Source organism: Lasioglossum baleicum, chromosome 7 (genome assembly GCF_051020765.1).
Source record: "Lasioglossum baleicum chromosome 7, iyLasBale1, whole genome shotgun sequence".
NCBI lineage: Eukaryota > Metazoa > Arthropoda > Insecta > Hymenoptera > Halictidae > Lasioglossum > Lasioglossum baleicum.
Genome location: NC_134935.1, coordinates 16,324,502 through 16,349,218, shown reverse-complemented (window position 1 = coordinate 16,349,218; position 24,717 = coordinate 16,324,502). Strand labels below are relative to the sequence as shown.

Below are 24,717 nucleotides of genomic sequence, written 5' to 3'. Positions count from 1 at the left end.
GGATCTGCGAGAGGGGAACACACGGTCTCTCTCGTAGGAACCCGCGCCGCGCCGCCGACACCACCGCCATCGTCGCTACCAACACGGGTGCAACCTCCGCGGTGACCGGTGACCCTGCCGGCGAGATCGGTATACGGTGTGGCAAGACCGCGGGAATCAACGAGGAAAGCGAGGAAAGAGAACGGAAAGAAAGCAAATCGAACCGGCGACGCGGGGCTCCGCGAAAGCGTACGTACGCGAGACCGTACGCGGGTGTACCCGCTTAGGAAGACAGCTGGCTGCCGGTTGGCGATCGCGAGAGAAGAAACGCGGCGAGGAGAAGCGAGGGGAAAGGGGCGATTGATAGGAAGAGGGAGAGGGTGGGATTGAGAGAGGGGAAGAGAGAGAGACGGCAGTGGTAATAAGGTAGTCGAGGCATTCTCGATGAATTCCTAGGAGGAGTGAGGCGGCGGGCGGAGCCGGGTGCTGATCGTTCGGGCGGAGCTTGGCCGGAGGGTGCCGCCTACCGAACCACCGCAGAGTCGCCTTTTCTCCCTCTTCGGGTCGTCTCTCACCCCGTGTCGAGTGGTGCGCGCTCTGTCCCGGCTTCGGCTCTTCGGCATCGGCACCGGGTTTGGGTTTGGCGTTGGCGTCGGCGTCGACGTCGACGTCCCGTAGCCCCGCGCGACCCTCGGCCACCGCCACCGCCGCCGGTCGCCGCTCCGCGCCTCGTACCGCGCGCGTACCTCGTACCTCGATACTCCTCGTACCTCGATCCAGAGAAGAGAGAAGAGAGCCGCGAAGCGCCGGGGGTGGGGACCGAAACGAGGAGCCGACCGCCGGTGGCGCGGGTCAGTCTGTCGGGCAACCGGTCGCTCTCTCGTTTCTCGCTCTGTCCGCGCTCTCCGCTCGACTCGAGCGCTCTCCACGCACTCGGCACTCGAGACGCTCGGGACACGGGACGCGTCGTGTACACCATATACACCGTGCACGGGACGCATCGAACCGAATACGCGAGAAGAGCCGGTATCAAGATCTTTGCGCGCGCGTCTCGCTCTCTCGCTCCCTCTCTTCCACCGCCGGAAGAGTTCTCCTCGAAGAGACGTCGCGAATGTCCTGTTGTTGTCGCCGTCGTCGTCGTCGTTGTCCTCGTGACCGCGACAGAGTGCCGTCCCGACGCCTGCAGACTCGTTCGCGTTTTTGAACGGGACTACCAAGTGTTTCTCCTGATAGGTGTGCGCGTGCATCTCCGTCGTCTTCGTCGCCGTGTCGCTACGAGTTGCTGCGCTTCGAGAGTTGGACGCGTATCGAGGTGTCGCCGCGATGCGCGCGCTACACCGCGCACCTCGAGGCTCGACGTAACGGGACGTCTCGCGTCGCGACGAGTCGCTTTCTTGTTCGTTTCGACGTACGTTCGATTCATCGGCCGAAAATCATCCGGAGCAGCAACAGCGTGTTTCACCAGAGACGAGAGGACACGTCCATCGAGACGAGACGACAAACGACAAGTAGAACCATCGCCACCACCGTCATCACGACGACGACAACGGGAGACCGCGATCTTCCGGGAGAATGTCGAGGAGTCCCGTCAGGAAGAGCGTAGATAGACCGACTACTGTCTCGGACACCCGCCGACCGACACACCGATCCGCAATCGACGACAACGACAACAGTTGAGTGAGCCGAGGGCCGCGTCGCGAGAGGTAGAGGGCGAGGTGATGTTGCTGGAGTCGCGAGGTCTCGCCGGTAGGAAGAGAAACGGTTTGACGCTGTCTTCGTTCGGGGGTGGCGGTGGCGGTGACGGCGGTGGTGGTGGTGGAGGAGCCGGAGGAGGCGGCGGTGGCGAGGAGGACGACGAGGAATCTCGACATCTGTTTCTTGGGCGAAAAATGCAGGCCGAGGGCACCGCCGCCTCCGGGGTATCCACCGGCCGCGGCCTGTCGCCCGGCTGTACCCGCGACGACGGCGACGAAAGCTCCAGCCCATCGCCGAACAGCAGCCTCTTGAACAATCTGAACAACAACTGCAACAGCCAGTCGAGCCGCCAGTCTGCCACCGACTTTAGCATCGCGGCCATCATGGCGCGAGATTCCCGACAGCAGCAACAGCAACAGCAGTCCCAAACCACCCCGACGTCACCGACGATTCCGCAGCAACAGCAGCAACAGCTCCAGCAGCCTCATCAGCATCGACAGTTGCAGCAACAGGCCGTCGGCGGCGGCAAGCTGCATCAGCACGGTGAGTTCTCCCTTTGCGTCGCGCAGCCGAGAATCTCGTTAGCCAACGGACTCCGAAAATTAGGGAACGCGCGACCAAACCGGCACGGGAGAACCGACGAACAACCGAGATTCGGTCGGCAGTGGCGAGAAACGTTAACGGTTGTCCGGCGTGTGGGTGATACGATTCGAAAGATTACGGTACACGGTCTCGAATTACAAAAACAATACATCGCAGTGCAGCAGCGTGACGCGACGGATGAGTTGCCGGGCTCGTTACCGAGATAAACGTCGTCGGTCCCCGGTTTTTTCTCCCTTCGCCGTTCAACCCGTCGAACGAGACCGTTTTTGTCCGGCTCTCTCTCTCTCTCTCTCTCTACCCCGTCGGTCTCGTTCTCTTTTTTCCGGAGCAGAAAAAAGGACATTTGTCCGGGACGAGATTTCCCGTCGTCGACCGTTCCCCGATGCGCGTCGGGAACGCGCGATCGCGCCGCGAAAACCATTTCCGTTCGATTCTTTTTGTCCCGAGCTAGGACGCGAGTCGACGACAGAGGCGAGAGAGAAGAAGCCGAGGAGAAAAGTAGAAAAGGAAGAGGAGGGGAACAGGAGGTTTTTGGGGAGAGGCTCGAGAGATGGCTCCTTTTGTTAATGAATGATTTAACGGGCGATGTTTTTTTTCGAGAGGCTTGTAGTAGTCGCTCCGGGTGCGCGTCATTTCACCGGGCGTTAATTCCTCGGGCGCGAAACGGCCGTTTCGCGCGATCAGGTGAGGTGTCTCATCGGAATTCTGGAAACGACCGTGGCTGGTTCGCTCAGCCAGACGTCCGTCCGAACCGAGCTCGACTCGACTCGACTCGGACTAGGGCTCGACTCGGGCTCGACTCGACTCGGTGTTTGGTTTCATCATCGCGTATCTTGGACGCCCGCGGCGAATAATCGCCCACGAAGATTCTACCGCGGACGAAATTTACGGTTGGCCACGGTGCAATTCACCCACGGAAACGGACCGTCGTTCCCAAATAAACTTGGGTAAACGGCGCGATGAATCGACCAGCGGGCTCTCGTGTGCGTGCACGTGTGTTGGACACGCGCTCTTACTCCCCTCCGGCCTCGAGAAGCCGCCTCGCCCCCCCCCCACCATGGACCGGGGCGTCGCGAAAACCGCGGTTCGCGAATTCCAAATTGTTAAATAAATCGTTAATTCCGAGGCTGCCTCGCGCGACTCGCTCACCGACAACAAACTTTTCCCCTCTCGCGGTGCCCTCCCGGGTTTCCCTCTTTCGCCGATTCGAAAAAGGAAGCTCCGCGTCGTCGTTCCGCTTCTTTCGAGGTAAACGAAAGATCGACCCTTTCTCGATCGCATGGGTTGTCCGATTCTCTTCGATATCTTCTCGCGAGTGGTCGTTTCGTTTGTCCGAACGAGTCGTCTAGTTTCTAGTTCGTTTCCAGACGTTGCATCCAGTTTCGCTGCGTCCCAAGGATCACGCGTGGAATCGAGATCGCGAGATTCGATATTCCCGATTTTTCGACGGGGCGACGGGCCGGGAGCGGCGCGAACGGTAGCTCGTTTTCACGCGAGGCCACCAACCACGAAAAAAATGTCACGCCAGCGTATTGGGTTTCGTCGGAGTGTCAACCGTAATAAATAGCCAATGACTTAGTTAAGCGAGGAACTACGACACGCCGCGTCGACCGTGCCAGAAGTTACGACCGGTTGGAATCGGCTCGGGATCGATTAACTCGTCGGAGCCAGATGGAGGAGGCCGAGAGGCCGTAGCCGAGGCCGACCTACGGGGAACGCCTCGAAATAACCGGAAACCGTAACGACCCTTATCGTCTCGCCTTCTCTCCATCCCGTTGATCGTTCAATCGGCTCGCGATTTATTTCTCGCTCGCCGGCCGATCGAAAGGGGACCGTGTCCCATCGCGTTCGTGTCGAGCAGAGCATCGTTGTTGCGCTTCGTCGGTTCGCGTCGGAAATTTTAACTCGATCTGTCGCGTCGATAAGATTGCAGGCACTTCTCGTTGCGATTCATAGATAATCGATTGCATCTCTCTCTCTCTCTCTTTCTCTCTGCGTCTCCGTTGAAAATCGGAAGGTTCTCGCCGAATACCAAGCGATCGAGCCTCGCTCGTCGACCCACATAGGAATTCGTGGGCGCCCACACCTGGCCTCTGAACCAGTTCGCTTAAACGATCGTTGACACGTCCGAGATTCGAGGGTTTCTCCGGTGTGTAACCGGTAAACATTCCTCTCGTTTCGAGTGTAGAGCGTTCTCGAAACATTCGCTATGCTCCGATAAGCGATAACCGATAACCGATAAAACCGATAGAGGGAAACAAATCGTTTTCGGGTTTGTCACGACGAATGTTGACGATTTTGTATCGTCGCCGGATAATTTCCGAGTCGACCGAACAACCACGACAACGCCGATCGAGCGAAGGGTGCTTCGATCGAGCGAAGGAAGCTTTCCCGGAAGTCTCGGACAATAAGAGAGACGCGCAAAACGTACGTTTCGCACGAGGCGTGCAGAGTCCGCGCCACTACCGAACCGAACCGAACCGAGCCGAGGAGCCGAGAGCGTATGGTCCGTGGAACGAGGCGATATGGTTCGTTCGCTCGCTCGCTAGCTCGGAATTACATCGTGCGCCGTTACTCGAGTAAAACCAATCGAGGCCCGTCAAACACGCGGACGCTCGCCGCGAACGACAGAAAAATTATATCGCCGCGATGTCTTTTCCGGTGCGTGGACGCGTCGACGATCCGCGCCGCTCCGGCCAGCCGGAATGCACCGACCAGTCACGATTGGATCAAGTTCAATACGCACCTACCAATCCAAGTCAATATCAATGAGTTTCAGTTCCACAGTTTTTCATCGCTACAAAACAAAAACCAAAAGTTCCAACGAGTATATTGCTACGTAATCATTGTTAAACGATCTTGTAAGTAGATCCAGACTTCTCCGAAGCACGTACCGCCTTACCACAGTCATATCTAACAAACCTGACTACATACCTAGCTCCGAAATCTTCAACTTCACAAAACTCTCGACCCGATCTGCTCCCGACTCGTCTCGCGGACGTGTTCCGCGCGCATCAGTCCGCGATCAGAGAGTATTTTCGCGGCGATAAGAGGCGCGAGGTGGCCGCGTGGAAGTCCCATCGAGAGCGGCCCGCAAAAAAAACACACCTCGTCACGGCCAGATTAATTTACGTTTCGCGAACAAACAAGGTGCCTCTTTTAATTACCTGTCGACAGACTGATCGATCGTTCGGAGCTACTCTGTCGCGATCAGATAACGGCTTAATGCTTTCGGCGCAACCGGACGGACCGTGGACGGATCGAGCTCCGCGCGCAGCTCTTGCGCGACAGTTTTTCCGCTGCTTGAAATTCCGGTGCTCGAAAGATGCTCGAGACGTTTGAAAATCTCTCTGCTGCTCTGTACAGGCTGAGGGCGGCGCGGCGTAACTCGCGCTCCCGCTCGTAAACTTGTCGCCGTCGTCGAGCAGAGACGCTCGCGAGCACCGGAAATCAAAGGCGAGACCCGCGCGCGAATTCGATGCCGCGTTTCGGAGGGAAATCTGGAGGAATCGACGGAAACGGGTAGAGCAGAGAGCAAGATAGTGGAGGGCCGTCGGGCTCGTAGATCGCGGGAGGACATTCGGCGGCGGACGCGTTTCAATCTGTCCCGGTGCTCGTCTTTGATCCGACGGCGTCGGACGCGGCTCAGACCGACGCTACCGGCGTGCTGCAGCGTTTGCTGGCGTTGCGACGCTCGCCCACAACCGTAACTCACTTGACGAGGTCGGTCGTAAAGTTGCTCGAAAGTCGGGCTCGGCCGACAGACGCGCAGCCACGGATCGTTCCGGCGCGGCGACTCGTCATCCGTTTCGTCAGTCGTTTAACACCGCCGTTCGCCGTGTCGAATAAAAATACGCGGATGCTAGACCACACATCGCGCGAGCCTCCGTCGAGCGACCAATTAGCCGAGATCCGTCGCGGTCCGACGACTTCGCGCGGAAATCCCCGATACAGTAGAATCGGTCGCGACCAGTCTCGCGGTCCGACGATCCCCGACACAACGTGTAACCTCCCGAGCGGGACTAAGCCTACTCCTTCTCTCTTCCTCCGTCGGCCGCGCGATCCCTTTCCCCTCCGGGCCCTACGGCGAGCGAGCAGAATCGTCCTAACGAGCGAAAGTAATTTTTAAGCGTGCTGTTAAGCGAAATACGCGTCAGCTCGTGGAGAGGCATCGACGCCGCGAATCTCGCGCGCGAGAGCTCTCCCCGGTGTTTATTATTCATTTATTCGCGATCGTTTCGAGTTATCGGTCGCGTACACCTGTCGTGTCGGTTCCGTGCTGTACGGAGCTAATCGCGCGAGTCTCCCGAAGAAATCAGTTCGCTCGAAATTCTTCGGACCGCGATAGAGAACTAAAACAGAACGATAAACTCGTCGAGACCGTGAAACCGAGAGAAGCCGGCTAGGTCCTAAGTGGATAATTATATAATTATCGTTTGGAAGCCGCTACCGTAGGCGTCGCGCTATTATCTGCGCCGCGGCTCTCGAGCGAGCGAAAGGGAGACGGACCGATCGGTCGAGAGCTCGGAAGCAAACGATCCTTGAAAATCGCGAGGCATCGATTAATTACGCAAACGCCGCTGATTGCGATCTGCCGCGGGAGAGGCTTCAGGGTTCCCATGGTCTCGCGACTCCTAACGAGCGTTCGCGACTGTGACGAATGAATTCGACGGGAGGCTGTCCGCGCGTTGACTTCGAGATCCACCGGAAAATATATCGCGGATCCGATCGAAGGATTCCAATTGGTCGGGAAGACGCGGAAATGCGTCGCCCGCGTCGGTAGCCGCGAACGAATCCGCGAACCGCTCTCCTCTCTGTCTCTCCGCGTGTACAACGCCTTCGTGATTCCGCGATTACGTTTCATGCAAGCCCCGTCTCCGCTATCCGACGATAATTATCGACGAAATCGACGCGATTGTCCTCGTGTACCGTCGCGTCGCCTCGCCTCGCCTCTTCTCGCGTTGGATCGCGTCGAGCGGGGCATTAGCAACGAATTACCACTTGCGATAACGGCAATTTTCTTCGACGGTGCTAGTTTTACTCGTAAAACATCCCCGCAGATTCTCGCGGCCGGCCGACCGAGTCTGTATTTACGTAGCGTTTACCGCTTCCAGCTGGAAACCTTTCAATATACCGAGATACCTTCGAGATTACCGGCACGCAACCCGAGAACGTTTCCTCTCGCCTCGATAACTATGCAACAATTAATTACCGACGATGCATCGGTTTATCGGTCGTTATTCCCTTCTTCTGACGGCGTTTTTCCGTACACGCGTTTCGATCATTTCGACCCAGACCGACTAGAAGCGTACTAACGTCGACGGAAAACGCACCGCCTCGATGCCACAGTGCGGCGTTCTTATGGTCGGAGTGGACAAAAGTCTGTTCTTGACGGATTCTTATAGGAAATTTCACGCTGATCACAAATACAGTGGCCGAAATTTCTATAAAGTCATCTTTTCTTTTTCATAGATATTTTAAAAATATCACCATTTTTGTTGATTTATCGTATCTGGTCTTGTGCCTTTTAGACACTCGGATACAGGGACTGCGCACTCTAGACCGTTATACATACATATTTACTATTTACGTTTGTTTCGACTTTTTTCTGTGTGGTGCAGAACACAAGTGCGAAGTTTCTATAAAGTCACTTATGAGCGGAGAACTACGGAAAACTGCGAATATTCTAAAAGTATTAGTTTTAGAACTCACAGAAATCCTGTTTGTTATAATTTGATTCACGTGTATGAGAATGCCGAGAGGGAAAGTACTAACAAGTGAAGAAAAAGCATCAATCGATGCTTATAAAGATATGGGCTGCTCTAATCGCGCAATTGCTAAGAAAACTAATCGGTCATACACTCTTAAAGGTAGTAATAAAAAATAGTCAAAAAGACAACATTCAATATTAATGAGGTCTACAGCTAAGGAAAGGAAAAATGCAGTACAATTTCGAGCTGAATTGGAGCTCTCAGTAACAACAAGACGTGTGCAACAACTTTTAAATTCTTGTGGACAACAATACAACGTAAACCAGGCCTTAAAGAAGTACATAAACCGGCTCGTATTGATTTCGCACGGGCACAAAACACAGTGACTTTATAGAAATTTCTCTTTATAGAAATAGGACAAATGGATATTCCTCACCTTCTTCGATACCTTCCATATTCAAAATTTAAAGAAAGGACACAAAACAACGTTCTTGATTATAGAAAATCAGTAATTGATTGGGCCAGGTCTCGCGTGAGTTCTTCGACGAGCTCTCTAACTCTGCCACTTGTGCAAACGTGATTCCTGCCGTTTGTTCTGCTAATTTTAAATTTCCGGCATTTGTTTCATACACTAAAGACATCTCCGGAGGGCGGCCGCACTGTGCGACGCCGACGGACTTCGCGATTCCGTCCGAAAGGAGAAACTCGCGAGTGTTCTAAACGGTTGCGGCGTTCTGTGCGTTTCAGAAAGGGAGCCAAGCGTGTCCGGCATAGTCCGCGGCGCCCCGTCGATTCAGGAGTCGATCGTCGCGGAGGACGATCCGGAGACCGACGACACCGGAAGCACGAGCGGAAAAGCCGCGTCGCCCGTCAATCCGCTTCTTCAGGAGCGGTCCAACTGCGAGGAGCTGAGACACGTCGTCTGTCATCTGGAGACGAAAGATCTGTGGGACAAATTCAACGAGCTGGGCACCGAGATGATCATCACCAAGACTGGAAGGTAAGACGCGCTCTCTCTCTCTCTCTCGACGCTCTGCTCCGCTACGTTCGGACGTCTCGTTTCGCAACTCCTGTCTCGAATTCAATATTCGATTTCGAAAGATCCGCGCACGCGAGCAAGAAATTACCAGGCGGGAATTAAAAGAGGTGTACGGAGAAGCTCGCACGGTGACGGACGACCGGTTAAATTGCTGTATCGAGCCTCGGTCGATTAGTCGGGCCGCTGCGCTCAGAGCGGAAACCCGGCAACCTCGAGACCGCTTCTGTACCCGCGATCGAGAACACGCGAGAGTCCCAGCAGAAAACACATTTTCGATTTTCCGCCCGCTTTTCTTCGTTCCAAAGGCAGCTTTTGTGGAGAAACGGCTCGTTGTCTGACTTTTCTTCGAGGAGCTGCGACAGCCTACAACACCGTCGCGCTACAATTTTCTGTAGAAATCTGTCGGGTGAACTTGTAGAAACGGGCCCCCGTCCCATCAGATTTCAATTGCCTTCAAATTTGTTGTCAAGGTCTCGTCATTCTGAATAACATTTCCCTTTACAGTTTTTGTTGGTTGACTTTAGTGTACGCGTTATTCACAAAACATGTAACCGATTTCAAGTCTCTAGCTCATCAGGAAGTTAGTTTAAAATCAATTGCAAAATTTGCCACCGAACGGACAAACAGACAAACAAGAAAGCGAGCTAATAAAAACGTGGTAAAAATTACTTGCAAATCCATTTGTCGATGTGCTACCTCCTCCCCGATTTCAATGACCTTGAGATATGCTGTCAAGGTGACCTAACCCATGCATTTATCAGTACAGTAGTAGTATTTATTTATTTATTTCGTCCTCGCGGCCAAGAAATTGGACTTGGTTTACAGTTCTCCTATGTCACTTATTCTTCCATCCATCCATCCATCCATCCATTCTTTTACCCATTCATCCATATCCCATGCCATACTCTATACCTTATTGCCTATAATCAATGTTAATCTATCCTAATGTCTTACATGTAATATTGCCTCTCTCTTACTCCTTTTGATTATTTCTTTCCTGTTTTTTCTCGATACTCCTGAGCCAGTCTACTCCATATCTCTCGCTCTTTTATCTTGTACCATCTTTTCCATACTTATATTTATTGTCTCTACACCTTCACAGTCTTCTGCCACATGCTTCAGCTTCCCCAGGAGTCTCTCGCATATCATGCACATACTCTCTTCCACTTTTCTCCAATATTTATTCCCTTCTTCCATATTTCCACGTCTTACTGTAGCCATCTGGCTCTGGCTGTCTCCTTCTCCTTTCTCCTCTAGGTACCTTGGTTCCCTTACTTCATATACAATGTATTTATACCAGAGATGTAGATAGAATTTGGACTTTGTCTAGTGGTCTAGTAGTCTTCGAAGTCTTTCAAATCCAATTTTACGAATAAAACCGCTAGACACAGTCGAAATTCTATCGAGTTCAGTGTCATTTTAATCGGAAGAACGCCACGAACTAGCTGGAGTCAGTTCCATGAAAAAATTATGAAAAATAAACAAGTTTTGCAATTGAATTACACACCGATATACCTGACTGGCCGTCGGGTTGTCCGGCACTGTTTATTGCAGCCCTTTGCCACGGCTACCGACGCCTTCGTCGGCCTGGCAGAAAATTATTTGAAGGATTTATTCGAAGACTTTTCACACGAATAAGCTCACTTTATTCGAAATTTTTATTTCAATAAAATTTTTGCCCAGCTTTGATTTATACCTATCACAGAACCTAGATCATTTACCAGTACAGTTTTTTGCAATTATCTGGCAAACTAAAGCCGACCGAGAAAAACGTTCAAGGGAAATGTTATCCACAGTGGTAACCTTGACGACACATTGTAAGGTCATTGAAATTTAATGATAGGACCCTTTACTACCATCTATGGGATTGTAGAAATAAGAGGGAACTGACTTTGCTAATTTCCTTATGGTTGTTTAGTCGGGGGCTCGGCTCGATCCCGCAAAACTGTAGAAACCGAAAGTAGCGCAACCCGAAATTTTCACGTTTGGAAACATCGAGACCGGGAAGGGTTAAACGTCGCGTTTCAAGCACAAGGTCAACGTTGTCCGACCCTGCAGGGCGTAAGCGAGTAAGTCGAGCCGCGTGTTCCTGTCGCCGAAATCATAGTGGCAAAATGGTTGGCAAAGTTGGTAATCGGGACCGCGGAGATAATTATCGCGTGTCTAGGACGCGGTCGAACGTCGAGTCTCGGCGGTTAAATTAGAGGCGTATCGAGGAGAGGGATGGCGGGGCGGCTTGTGTCCGGGGGTGGAAATGGAAGCGAAGCGGGTGGCGTGGAGCGTAAAAGGGTGGTGGGACGATAGTGAAAGAGGGAGAGAGGAGGAGAACGAGGACGCGGCGAACGCGCGCCTAATTGCCCGCCTCGGTGCGGCTCGGTGCGGTTCGTAGCCGAGTGTACGCGACACAAAGGCAACATACCCGACTCTTCCACGGTGCTCGGAAGCTCGTGAGCTCTCGCAGTCTCCCGAAGGGGATCTCCACTACCCACTGCACGCTTAGTCGCGCGTTAGTAATTAGATCTGCGTCGCGACGCTGCTCGTCGCTCCCTTCGGCCGTCAACTTAGCGTGGCTCGTTTCTTCGATCCTCCGCGCGACCCTTCGCCACCGCCCTCCGTGAAAACGGCGAAACGGAGCCCCCTCTCCCGCCGTTTTCTCCCTTCTTCGCTGTTATTTGCAGAGACCCGAAGGGCAGAACCGGGGCCACCCCCGTCGGTTCGCGCGGCCTTCTTTCCTTCGTCGCATCCCCATCCCCCGTTCCCCGAAACCCCCCATCTTCATCCCCATCTCCATCGCCGCGTCGCGGTCTTGCCCACGGATCAAGTTCTCTCTCTCGGTCTCTCTCGAGGTGCGGTCCCGAGGTGCGCGCGAGCCGAACGAGAACGGAGAGCGGAGAGGAAGGTGGGCGTGAACGTTCCCGAAGGCGGGAATTCGCGAAGCTTTCGAGAAGCCTTAACGAGATATCGCGTCGACGAAAAGAATCCCGGTTTCCGTGGTGCTCGCGGAGAAAGAAACGAAGAGAAGCTCGCGCGCGTTCGGTCTCTCGGACGAGGTGGGTCGGGGTGAACACGAAGGTGAACGCGGTGGTGAACGGGGAGCGAGGAATCGCGGGACGGGACGGAACGAGGTGGGGTGTGGTGGATCGAAGGGGCCACCTTTTCCCGCGAGCCGAGTTCAATTCATTAACAAAGGACGGCTTGATAAATAAAAGCATTACTCACACTCGTGGCGCTGGCGGGATGAATGCATACCGAGTCGACAAGGACCGAGGAGAAGACGTAGATAAGATCGGCGGGTGTCCCCGCGTTTTAGTGGTCGAGCAGCGGGGGGCCCGACACGGTATTAATGTTTGGCCTCCGAGGCAAAACATTCGCGCCAGCCTGATCCTCCGGCCAGCTACCCTCCCTGCCCCACTGCGCCACTGCGCCACCGACACCGCTCGCCGTCACCGCGTTAACCCTAAAATTGGCACGATCCGCTTTCAACCGTCCGCTTTATCCAGGGAATGGGCCTCTCTCTCTCTCTCTCCCTCTCTCCCTCTCTCCTCGTACCTCTCCTCGGGACTCTTCTTCGACTCACAGTCCGATTCAGACTCCGCTCACCGGACCCAGCTCACTACCGACCAACCCGACGAGGAACGTTGCTTCTCGCGATCCGATCCGTTTCGCTTCGCGAGCTTTAACGCGCCGTTCTCACCTCGTTTCTTTCGCAGGAGAATGTTCCCGACCTGCCGAGTGTCGTTCAACGGGCTGAAGACGGACAGTCGGTACGCGGTCCTGATGGACATCGTGCCCGTGGACAACAAGCGGTATCGGTACGCTTATCACAGGAGTTCTTGGCTGGTGGCCGGGAAAGCCGATCCTCCGGCACCTGCGCGCCTCTACGTCCACCCGGATTCGCCTTTTACGGGAGAGCAGCTACGAAAGCAGGTCGTCTCTTTCGAGAAAGTCAAGCTGACCAACAATGACATGGACAGGCACGGCCACGTGAGTATCTTTGTCCCTCTGATTCGAGACCGGATCGATCGGGCGTGTCGCGACCGGTTCGAACCACGCCGATTTTCGATTCGTTCCAATTCGATTCCCGCGAGCATCAAGGCGGCTGCTGCTTTCCGCGATATCGTTTTCATCCGCGTGATTTTGCGTCGCTGCCCGCTTGACTCTTCTACGTACTCGCGTGTTTCTCTTTGGTACGGTGACGCCGGCCACTCCGTGGTTTACCACTACCATTACCACTACCATCGGCACCAGTGGCAGGCGGCGGCGGCAGCAACAACGGCAGCAGGGTCCTTAATTCATCGGATGACTGACGTAAATAGGAACTCCTCCGATTGGGTCAGCGGTTCTTCGCGAGGCTCATTTGGTATTCAGAGTGCTGCGCGCTGCCAGACGAAGCCAAAGCGATTCTTTCGAGCGGTTAGTCGGGAATGCTGGAGAGCAACCGTGTGCTCCTAATTCGTTGACTTTTTCTTCCGTTTCGTCCTGTCGCGTCGACCCACCGTCGTCGGTGGCGAACCTAGAACTATTTCACCTTTCGGGGACGACATCGATACGCCACACTCGCTTTGGAAAATATTTCACAATTCTACCTTATCGTGGATGTTTGTGCAAAATAATAATCGCGAGAAACGGAAACTTTCTCTTCAACTCCTCGCCGTACAATATCGTGTTAGACTTGTGATGGAGATTCTGGATAGGGTCCAATAATTTTGCTCTCGTTAGCGCTAAACCTACCCTCACCGGTCGAAATGACCGGTTTCAGCATTTTTATTTTATGATTATCCATGTAATAAAATTAAATTCATAAGAAATGGTTGTATAGATGTGTTTAGTGGAACACATACTACAATAGGAGCTGCACGAGGTCTAAATAACGTCAATCTTGTCATTTTTATAAGGGAACATGTACCAGTTGCTTTTAAGGCTCGGTGGGTTTAGTGTTGATATACATACACTTATTGCAAAACATAAATTGAAGTGCAAGGGTTGAAAATAATGCATTGACAGCCTGTAAATTCTCTCCGAAAATTTCAAAACACGTTCGAGCCTCTGAATCGGCTCAAAGGGTGGCCACTTCGAAACTTCTTAAATATATGAATGACTAAAGGTCTATGTTATGGTTGTTATCATTTGGTGTTTCAAAATTCGTCGATTTGACAGAATTATAATAAGAAATGTTTAACTCCGTTATTTCTTGTCACCCTGTAATAGCTAGACCATCTTGAATTGCTCCAACTAGATTTTTGAACATAGTTATGGAAAATATCAAAAAGTCTGGTCGGTTGTCCTATCAGCGTTAAGAAAACCATCGACGGCACGATTAACATTACGTTCTAACAAACGGAAACTGTCGTTTTCCAGCTGGTGCTGAATTCGATGCACAAATACCAGCCGAGGATCCATCTGGTGAAGCGACCGGACTCGGGCACGGCGAAGCCGATAACCGACCTCGAGAAGGAGCCTCACAAGACCTTCATATTCCCGGAGGCCATATTCACCGCTGTCACCGCCTATCAGAATCAGCTCGTAAGTGTTCCGCTTTGTCTCTGGCCGTTTCTTTCGGTTCTTCTCTGACGCATTCGCGCCCTCGGGACCGGGCAATTTCTCCTGGAATAATCGTTCTGCTTCCCGGAGGATCGAACCTGTCCCGCTCGTTTGCGTTGCCCGCGTCGTTTGGTAATTCTGGACAATTTAGTAACCGGCGAGAGAGTCGTGGATTTAGCGACGATTCTTCTTGCGCTCGCGCCGCGTTCAGCTTCGGATTCCCGGTTCGGGGTGTGAGAACGACGAGCATTATCGTATTTTACGATAGTCGTTTAGGAGCAGGCGCCTCATGTGTGGTCCGGCTCGCACGTGAGGTTCGTTCGCATTCCAAGAGCGTCGCGGTGCCGTGCGTCTCCGATCTCTTCGACGGACGCGTTCCTCTCTCCCTTCGCCGCTCTGCTCGCGACAATGCTCGCCCCTTTTCTCGCAGCCGCGAGACGAGAAAAATGTGCGAGCCGTACTCGTTTTGCGCGGCTTCCAGCGAACGAACGCAGAAGAATCCGAGCTCTCTCCGATGAGGAGAAAACGGTGCCGATCGACCGCGCCTCAAAGCGTTAACGGGTGGTCCGGTTAGCCACCCTCGTCGACCGCGCGACAACTGCGAGAGAACGAGGCGGCCGTTGATGACGATGATGAGGTGCGAAGAGATGCCCTGGCAATTATCTCGACTCGGCTCGACCGGCTCCCTCTCTGTGTCTCTTCCTAAATCTTGTTGTTGCCTTCTAGTTCCTTCCTTCCTTCCTTTCTTGCTCCTCTGTTTGCTCGCCGGTCAGAATGAAATTGTCGAGGATGGTTTCGCGAGAATCGGAGCCGAGAGTCTCGGACACGACTCGCTATCTCGTTCGATCGACCGTCTCGAAAGCGATTGGTCGCGGCTCGCTCGTCGCCCATCGTTCGTCGTTATCGTGTTCGGGGTTGTCGTCTTCCCTCTCAGTCATCGTGTCTCGGTCGTTGTCGTCGTTGACGAGGAGCTCGCTCGTTTAGCAGAGGCCAAGCTTTTTTTCCGAGTCGCGCGCGAGAGCTACTACGTATCGTTGCGGATGGTTTTTGTCTTCGTCTTGTCTCGAGCCTCCCTACCGACTTCTCTCGTAACGACCTCTAAGCCATCTCGATTCGTCTCTCGCTCTCTTTCGCTCTCTCTCTCTCGTTCTTCCTCTCCCTCTCGCTCTCGCCCCGCGCCTCATAATTCATAACCTAACTGCCGTCCTTCTTTCCTACTCGCTCGCTCGCAGTCGCAGTCGCAGTCGCAACTATTCCTCCATCCGTTCTGCCAGCTCCTTATCGCCGGCGATGTCGTCTCTTCCGAGCGGCTCCTCGACGCTCCTCTTCGCGAGCCTCCGTTATCCGAACCTCAATGTTACCGAGCCGAAGAGCGGAAAGTTGTTGGGTCACAATAGAACACAATAGAACATTATCCGAATTGAACAGAGAAACACGAGTCTTCGAATAATAGAATCGCGTTGCTTGTGTTCGACGCATCACGCAAGGAAAAATCAAATTTGACAGTGAAATTCAAGGTCAATTCAAGGTTCGTCAATCTCGAGGCTACTTTTTTCACAGATCTTTATCAATTCGATTCGTATAGGCGTATTGGCCGCCATAGGCCAAGACCAAACATTTTTTTACACCCTTCCGAATAAATAAATAAATAATAAAGCTATTTACCGTTCTTCAAGGTGAAAAGTGACCCATTTACGTTTCCTGCATATTATGAAACGATTGACTTCGTCGTGTCTGTTATGTGGTGTTATGAGATGCATTTCTTTCAGACGTGAATGAAAGCCCGTCCCCCATAGCCACATCACACTTGCTTGTATACCATGTAGATGTTATGGTAAATTAATAATTGACATTCAAAATATTTAAACCAAAAATGACATACAGTTTCCCTTGTATGTGAGAACACTAAGCATAACTTAGCACAATTGAGAAAATTGAAAGAATTGGGGGGCTACTCAAAAAATCGTTCTTCTCAATTTTTAGTCTTATTCATTATATTATAGCTGTAACATTCGAGCACAATGTAGCACAAACTCAGCACAACTGTTGAAATTATTTAATTCAACCAGTGGGGGGCTATCTTCTAGGAGGCAATCTGTTGATGTAAAGTGTAGAACAAAAATGGATGAAATTTTATCTTGGGTGGAAGGTTAAATTTGAAATTTGTTGGCACAATGTAGACTTCGTATAATCGAGGTCCCACAGTATCCGCGTTCGGTTATCCGATTCGGGAACCGGCCGGGCCGGAGATGTAGCGTGCAGCAACCCCTCGGAGGAACGGTCGAAAGATTTCTGGAAGGCGTGGCTGGCCGCAGAACACAATCGCTCGACGACGAAAAACGATCGACTCGATTTCGTGGTGAACGTTGTTTCGAAGGAACGCGTTCACGCCGTGCCGGAACGAAAGGGACGACGCGGTTAACTGGAAGGGTGCCAACGGCTTCGAAAGGGATTCGTAAATTTCGGTCGGCGGACGTCGAACGACGAGCGATAAACGTCACGGGAACACCTCTTTCTCTCGAGATCGTTAAGAGCGTTTAAAGTTTCGTCGGTTTGTTTGGTAGCTCGCGCTGACGTTGCCTGCGACTCCGGTTCCGCGGTTTCGAATGACGCGCGTAACAAGACGGATCGAATCGAGATCCGCGAAAGGTCAGTCAGCGAAACGGAGACGGTTCTCGGCAACAGAAGTCGTTGGGGCGTGGGATCGGCCAAATCAAACAACTGGTTGCAATTCGTTGGATCCAGCAAACTCATAAAAGTATGACGAGTTGGTACGTCAGCTGGTGTGTCGTCACGACCTGTCCCGACGGACGCGTTTAGAGCGGAACCCGGGAGTAATTGCCGCGTAATCGTAATCGCGATCATCGCGCCGGAAAATTCCCGCGGCAATAAATGGCGGGTCGTTATCTTTTTACACAGTTTGCGCCCGTATAGTCGGGCTAATTAGCTGCTCGCCGCCGAAACGGGAGCAACTGCCTGCTAAGTCGTTTCACGTTTCGTAAATCTCGGGAGAAAACTGGTGGCGTCGGCGTGCACCTCGAAATCGAATGGCGGTCGAAGTACGGCGACAAAGAAGAAGAAGGAGAAGAGGAAGACGACGACGACGAAGAATAAGAAAGCAAGGGAGATAGGAGGGAGGGAGGACAGGACAGGACAGGTATCGCGAGTAGGCGTCTCGCGCGAACGCGTCAGCGGAAGCAGAAGCTAAAGCAGAAGCATAAGTAGCGGCGGAGGAGGATGAGGCGGAGGAAGAAGAGGCAGTCGATGGCTTTAGTTGGCTGCGGGCGACGGCGTCGGTGTCGGAGCGCACGAACGAAAGAAAACATAAATAATCGCGTTCGAATGAGACAGGAGCGTTCGAGGGGGGACCATCGAAGGGAGACGGAACCCTTCCTCGCCGCGAAGTACACGCACACGAGCGTGTTTGCCGACTGTTGGCTTCCGCTTCGGCGCGTATTTCCTTTGTGCAACGATCCACGGTCGAGGGCGGGAACCCGCGGATTCGCTGATTCGATCATCGAATCGACGTATCGTCGACGAAACCGACAAGAATGGCGGAGAGTGGGTGAACGAAACGAGAGTGAAACCGAGTTGGCGGTAGTGGCAACGGTTAGCGCAAAGGGCACTAAATTGTGGCACGAGCGAACCGAGCGTGGCCCGCCACGGGACCCCTTCCCCGATGTGCACGCGCGTCTCTATTAAATCTATTATTAGCAGCCAGCCGGGTGCGAAAGCATCCCTTTCAATTACCTAAAGTTTCATTTTGCTCGTGGCGCTTCCGCGGAGAAAGCGACGCGCGCGCGCGCGACGCTCTGTTTTCTCGTCGAGTTCGGCAGAGAGATCGAAAGGGCCCCAGCGCAGCGTGCCGATCGAAACGGGAGGAAAGAAAAATCGCGCCGCGCGAAAATAGAACGCCGACGACGAGAGAGAGGAGGAAGCAGAGGCGTACGCGGGGACGCACGGCTCGACGCGTATCGCGACGGAAACACGACCCAGCGAAATTCTTCCCTGGGGTCCGTGAAACCGATCTGTCCCGCGAGGGAACTCCGTCGTCCACCGCGTTCGCAAATTCTCTCTCAATTTTCATCGTCGCGCGTCGCTCCGCAGTCCGAAGGTAATTGGCTACCTGTCCCGCGCGATCCGTCCGATTCCCTCTTTGTTCGCGTCCGCAGGAAATTAGTTCGTGCCTCGGAAGGACATTGAACGCGAACAGGCTCGGGTGCTCGCGGCCGAAAAACCTCTCTCGGTTTTACGACCTCTCGTTTCCTTTCGCCGTGTGCGATCGGCACCGATTGTTTCCGGCTGCGACCTTCTCCGACGTTCAAGCTGCGAATGCACTAACAAGTGACACGTGTAAACGCCGTTGTGACGGCGGACAGTAAGTTGTTTATATATTATACAGGGTGTATGTCAGCTGAGAAGGGGGCCACCTAAATATCTCCTTTATTTTTAATGGCACAAAAGATATTCATGGCATAATTTAAGTGGTATCGAAGGAGGAATATCGTAGAGGAACAATTTCAAGGTTCTTATTGGGAAAACTATAATAATTTTTTTTATTGCACCTTGTAGCGAATATGTTAAGAATATGCTTAAGTCATTAACAAGGTGAAAAATGACCGGAGAAAAAAAATTGTTCTTCTATGATATTCCTCCTCCGATACCATGTAAATTATGCCACAAATATCTTTTTCATCCCATTAAAAATAAAGGAGATATTTAGGTGGCCTCCTTCAGCTGAGACGCCCTGTATATTTGTAATATTTGCGAACAAGCCAGCTCACCTACAGGGTGGACCACGAAGCATGATCAGTTAAGAAAATTCTGCTGTTAGTGGTTCGATCGGAAGATTTTTAAGCTGAAATAACACGGTCCAAGGACAGCTTCAAAATGATTGTACCACGCCTACACTTTTTATACGTAAACCTACAACTCTTTCACGCCCATCTTTTAGGGGCTACAAATCGGCGTAGAAATGCAAATCAGATGAACTCGTACCGCGTTATAAGAAACTTAGAATTACCTGTAAGAGTAGAGTACCATGTTACAGGAGGGACGTCGGAGTTTTTGCTCGGAAGGAAACGGTAGCAATAAGTATCTGGTGCATTCGCACCTTAGCGATCTCCGCGAGTCACGAAAAAAATCTGGAACGTCTTTTTGTCGACGTCTGCTCGGCTATCCCGACCCTGTATCCCGCAGGATACCGAGTAAAATATCTGGCGGCTCGCGGTCAGTGGCTGGAACGATTTATTCGTTGCCGACCATGGTTTGGCATCGACCGAGAGAGAAGAGAGCCGCGCGCACGGCCCGCGAGCAAATTTATCACGGCGAGCAACACCCTGCGCGTCCACGGTGGACGCCGTAAATCGGTCTGGGAAGTGGTCCAACCGTTTGGTCGAGCCGTGTCAACGAAATCGTATAACTTCTTCGCGGCTAGCCGGAGCGCAACGACGACGCACAGGGTCGTCCCCGCCTCGACTAACTCGAGGGCGTTCTCAATTTTCCCCGAGCGGTTTTTCCTTGATCCCCATGAACCAGCCGTGTTCTCCCCTTCGTCCCGGAAAGAGTGTGGTGTTCGCGGCTGCGAGAAGCGAGGCGCATCGACGCGTCGCGAGTCTCTAAATTAATCGACGCTCGTCGCTCGGCCGCCGACGATTGATACGTAACCCGTCCGGGACAGTGGCGAGAAAAGCGACAAACAGACGAGAACCCGCTCCGCTTTTCCCCGGCCCGGCGAGTCCCGCGGGGACAAAACAAGCTGCACGATATCAAAGAGAGCGAGTTTCGCGTTCAGAGTTGCGACCGCGGCCGTACTGCGGGTCGATTTCAAAGACTCGGCTCGGCTGGGCCCGGCGCGACGCGACACGGCCGGCTGCGATATTACCGCTCCGGTAGCGGGGAGCGATCGTAAAATGAGCAGGCGAATGGGACGAGAACGAGAGAAGAGAACGGAGCCAAGCCGGAAGGCGACGAAGGGAGCAGGGTGAAGGGTGAAGTAACGTTTCGCGCCTCGCGCCTCACCGGTGGTCGACTCGCAGCCGAACCGAATAGAACGGAAAAGAAAGGAAACGAAAGGGAGAAGGAAAGAGGAACGGATCGTCGTGGAAGTAGCTAGACGACGGGAAGGACGAGGCGGCGGACGAGGAGGACGAGAGGACATAGCTGACGGCGGAGGTGGGCCAGATGTTTGGCTAATGATGTCAGCGGAATCGTAACTAAAACCGAGGCAGCTCCAGGCTTAGCGCGGCTTAGCCTCGGCTTTGAAGGAAAGAGTCTTATTACCAGGCTGCACGTGCTGCTCGTGAGCGCGAAACCGTAGGGTAATTGGACCACCCACTTGACACCGACTCTGTCGTCCCTCTTTTTCCCCTCTTCTGACCTCTCCATTCCGGCTTTCCAGAGGAGCACAGCGGCTCCTTTTACCGAACAAATAAACTTCTGGCTCGCGGCTCGCTTCTGCGACGAAACGCGACCTTCCGGTTCGGAAAACATCGGGTCCCGCCGAGAGCGAATAGATTCGCGAGACCGGACTCGCGACTTCCCGGTTTCCTCTCTGGAATCCGGAAGATTTCTGCCCGTCGCGTTGGCTCGCCGACGCTCGCTTCGAAAAGGAAAAGTCGAGGCCTCGAGGAACCTTTGCGGAAGCGCCGGCAAGGACCTTGACACCCAGCTGCTAATTGGGGGCGCTGGTTTGATCGGGGCCACCTGTGCATCCGTCGGGCAGCGTCTCGTCGGTTCTTGTCGTCCCTCGTCGTTCCTCGTCGTGGGTGGGCCCCAGGGTAACGCGAAACGACCGACTTAGGCTGGATTTCCGCGAGGATCCGGCAGCCTCGCGTCGCGGCGCGTCGGTTTCGAGATCGCGCGATCGGAACAACGATTTCGATGGCTCGTAAACGAGGTATCGCCCTTCCCGTCCGCTTCTCCCTCGGGCTTCCCCATCCCCCTGCAGGACGAATCGTTTTCCCGCCTTCTTCTAATTTTACGAGCCGTTGACTCCCGATCGATGGAACGAACCGTTTCGAAACGGCCGCGCGGCCCGGCCAGGCCGCTCGTTTCCCGACAGGCGTCGTTATCGTTCGGTGACGTAATTTTTCGAGCGAAGCCTCTGTTTGCCTCTGTCCAGCCCCCGGCTAGATCGAACGGACTCGCGATCAACGAAATCACGGTTGTTGCCAAGTCCACCCCACGAATCGACCCGTCTTCTTCCTGTTGCAGATCACCAAGCTTAAGATCGACAGCAACCCGTTCGCCAAGGGTTTCCGAGACTCGTCCAGGCTCACCGATTTCGAGAGGTAAATCTTGGAAATTCTCAGACGCTACGACTTTCGACGTGTACGCGGAATCCGCGAACCGTGTATACGCGAATCAAGTATCCGCATTGTTAACCCTTGGCAGTTGAGGGGTGGTTCAGAGTCAGCATTAAAAATTACTGTACATTGCTGTGTCTAATCGATTGCTACACATTTAAGTATTGTACGAGATACTACATATATCAATTTCATATTCATAAAATGAAGAAAATTAAATACAATGGAATTATTCCATGCCTGAAGGAATGTTTAATTTCCAAGTTGGAATAGCTCCGACAGCAAAGGGTTAATACTCGCGTGATTATTAGACGTGTACGAGACGAGATTGCTTTCCCCTCTCTCTCTCGAGAGAGAAAATATTGAGATTACCGAAAAACTTCGGGAATAGTTTACCCGACATTTTCGGGTTCTCGCACACCTCCGGTGATGCATTCTATTGGCCGGGTGAACAACCATTCTCGATAACCGCGGAATGGGACGCGCCGGGGTGCTCTTGATCGAGGAAAAAAATGCATAATCGAGCAGCTTCCCTTTCAGGGAGACGATGGAGTCGATGTTGGCGGAACAGCAGTCGCTGAGGTTTCCCCATCGACTTCCGTTCGAGATGGATCAGCTGCAGGCGGGCGCGGTGAGCAATCTCAGCCTGGAGGAGAAGGCGCTGTGGGCGGCGCGGTCTCAGATGTTGCTGCGAGCCGCGGCAGCGGTAGCCGTGAGCCCGTACGCTCAGCTGGTGGGTCCCGCACTGGTGTACCCGGGAGCGTCGCCCGCGGGAACCAGCCATCAGCAGCAACACCAGCAGCAGCAACAACAACAGCAGCAGCAATTGGGCCACCTGTGGTGGGCCTCGTCGATAGGGCCGACACTGTTCGCCGCGGCTCACCAGCAGCAGCAGCAACAACAACAACAACAGCAACAGCAACAACAACAACAGCTGGCAGGATCGAGCTCGCAGAATCCGGGCACAAGCCCGGCCGCGCCCCGACCACTCTACCCTTCCGCCCTGGCGTTGGCGCACCACAGATTCTCCCCGTATCACACAACCCCCGTCGCCCCGAAGTCCTCGACGCCGCAAGGCTCCTCGTTGTCGCCCGCGAGGAGGACAACCCCCTCGCCGACCGACAGCCTCGGCAGAGACGCGCAGGACCTCTCGCCTTCGTAGTCGTCGCCGACCGTCGATCGGCTCGAAAACCTGGGGACCATTTGCCGGCGTTGTTCCGCGCCTCCTTCTCCTTCTCCACATCTTCTCCCTCTCCTTCTCCTCGTCGTCCGTGTTCACCTCCGAAACCGAAGCAAGTCGATCGGATCATCCGTCGACGACCCACAGCGGCCGCATTGCGTTCCGTCTCGCACCTCTATTCTCCTCCCTCCACGGACCGAAGAGAACGATCGCGCGATCGGGAGAGCGTCGAGATGCCGCTGCTGGAGAGTCGGTCACGCGAAGATTGCGCGCGCGCGCGCGCGATCTCGAACGATGCGACGCACGGAGAAACTCCGAAATGTATGTATATAGGTATATATATAGCTGTGGATTTACAGGTCTAGGTAGTATCGTCGACATCGTTCGTGTAACATAAGTTGTATATTTCCTTATCATGACTTACCGTTATCGTTATCGTTATTTATGTTTCGAATCCGTACTGGACGCGGGGGGACGCGAGACACGACCAGGCGAGATCCGCTCCGTTCGCGGACGTGATTTTTCCGAAGCGCGGCTCGCGACCTCCCGCGGTAGCTTGATCGACGATTGTCATCGCCGCGAGGCGGTTAGCCTTAGTCTAGAGCGTTATATCGTTGATGCTTGTGTTGCGAAGACGCGTAAGTACCTATTTGCTGTGCAAGCCGTTCCCGTGTACATAAACCCTAATAAACTCTTGTACCGAGCCTAATCGGCTGGTTCGTCATGCTCGACTTTCTCCCTCTCCACAATCTCCTCGTGATCCACCGCGCGAGGGCAAGGTTGCCTTCGAGACATTCATTGTTGGCGATCCTCCACGGGGGAGGCATGCTACACCTCGGAGTTCCCTCCATATCAGCGACACCGGGCCGGATATTCGGGCCTGTTCGCATTTAATCTTTTATATTGGTTGGACCTACTGTTTATTAGGTGGGTTCCGAACCACCTGTGTGTCAACAACACGCGAAAAAGCGCCCTGGGCCACCCCCGGCTTTTCCACCGAGCGATCACTGGGATAAGTATAGGCTCGGATTGTAACTAGAAAATAACTAGAGTCTTACAAGACAAATGGGTCGAAACATGGGTTTGCGCGGTTTCGCTTAATGTCCTTAAACGAGCAAATTTTCACCGCATGATGCTCTGGTCATGAGGTTAACGAGATTATGTTTATATCTAATAATACGAGGGCCCAAAGTAGAGTAAAAATCTAGGAGAAAAGCCTTTTTTGACTGATGGGATGACCAGCCCAAAATTTGCTCGTATAAGGACATCAAGCGAAAAATCGCAAACCCATTTTTTCTAGTAAGATTCTAGTTATTTTCTAGTTACAACCCGAGCCTATACTAGCCCCTTAACTTCGGTGATCTGATGAGAACCGGTGCTAGCAACGGGGCCATGGTCGTGCCTTCGAGACAAGCCGACCGAAAATCTTCCGCGAGGCGGTTCGGTTAACCGAGAACAGGATACCCCGCGTTTAACGGCGTCGTAGCGCGATCCACGAGCCGACCGCGCGATTAGGGGATGAAGCTTCGGGCCGAGCAGCTGTAAGCGGTGGGGGCTGACCACGGAACTACGACTCCGGAGCGCAACGCGGAGCCAGGTAAGGAAGTAGAACACGCTCGCAAGGATTCGCAGGGGGAAACGGGCAGCGTTTCGACGCGAATA

General features: G+C 53.3%; 1 protein-coding gene across 2 annotated transcripts; it reads left to right on the top strand.

The window, feature by feature from the left end:
- Positions 1-614: 614 nt before the first annotated feature.
- On the top strand, positions 615-24,285 carry LOC143210460 (uncharacterized). Of its 2 annotated transcripts, none has more exons than XM_076427355.1 (6): positions 615-2,217; positions 8,736-8,988; positions 12,738-13,011; positions 14,386-14,550; positions 21,784-21,860; positions 22,416-24,285. In XM_076427355.1, the coding sequence occupies exons 1-6, from the start codon at positions 1,698-1,700 to the stop codon at positions 23,035-23,037; spliced, it is 1,911 nt and encodes a 636-aa protein (XP_076283470.1). In that variant the 5' UTR covers positions 615-1,697; the 3' UTR covers positions 23,038-24,285. The 2 variants fall into 2 exon arrangements, with proteins under 2 accessions (XP_076283470.1, XP_076283469.1); XM_076427354.1 differs by having other exon boundaries at positions 616-2,217; positions 22,404-23,925.
- Positions 24,286-24,717: the final 432 nt, after the last annotated feature.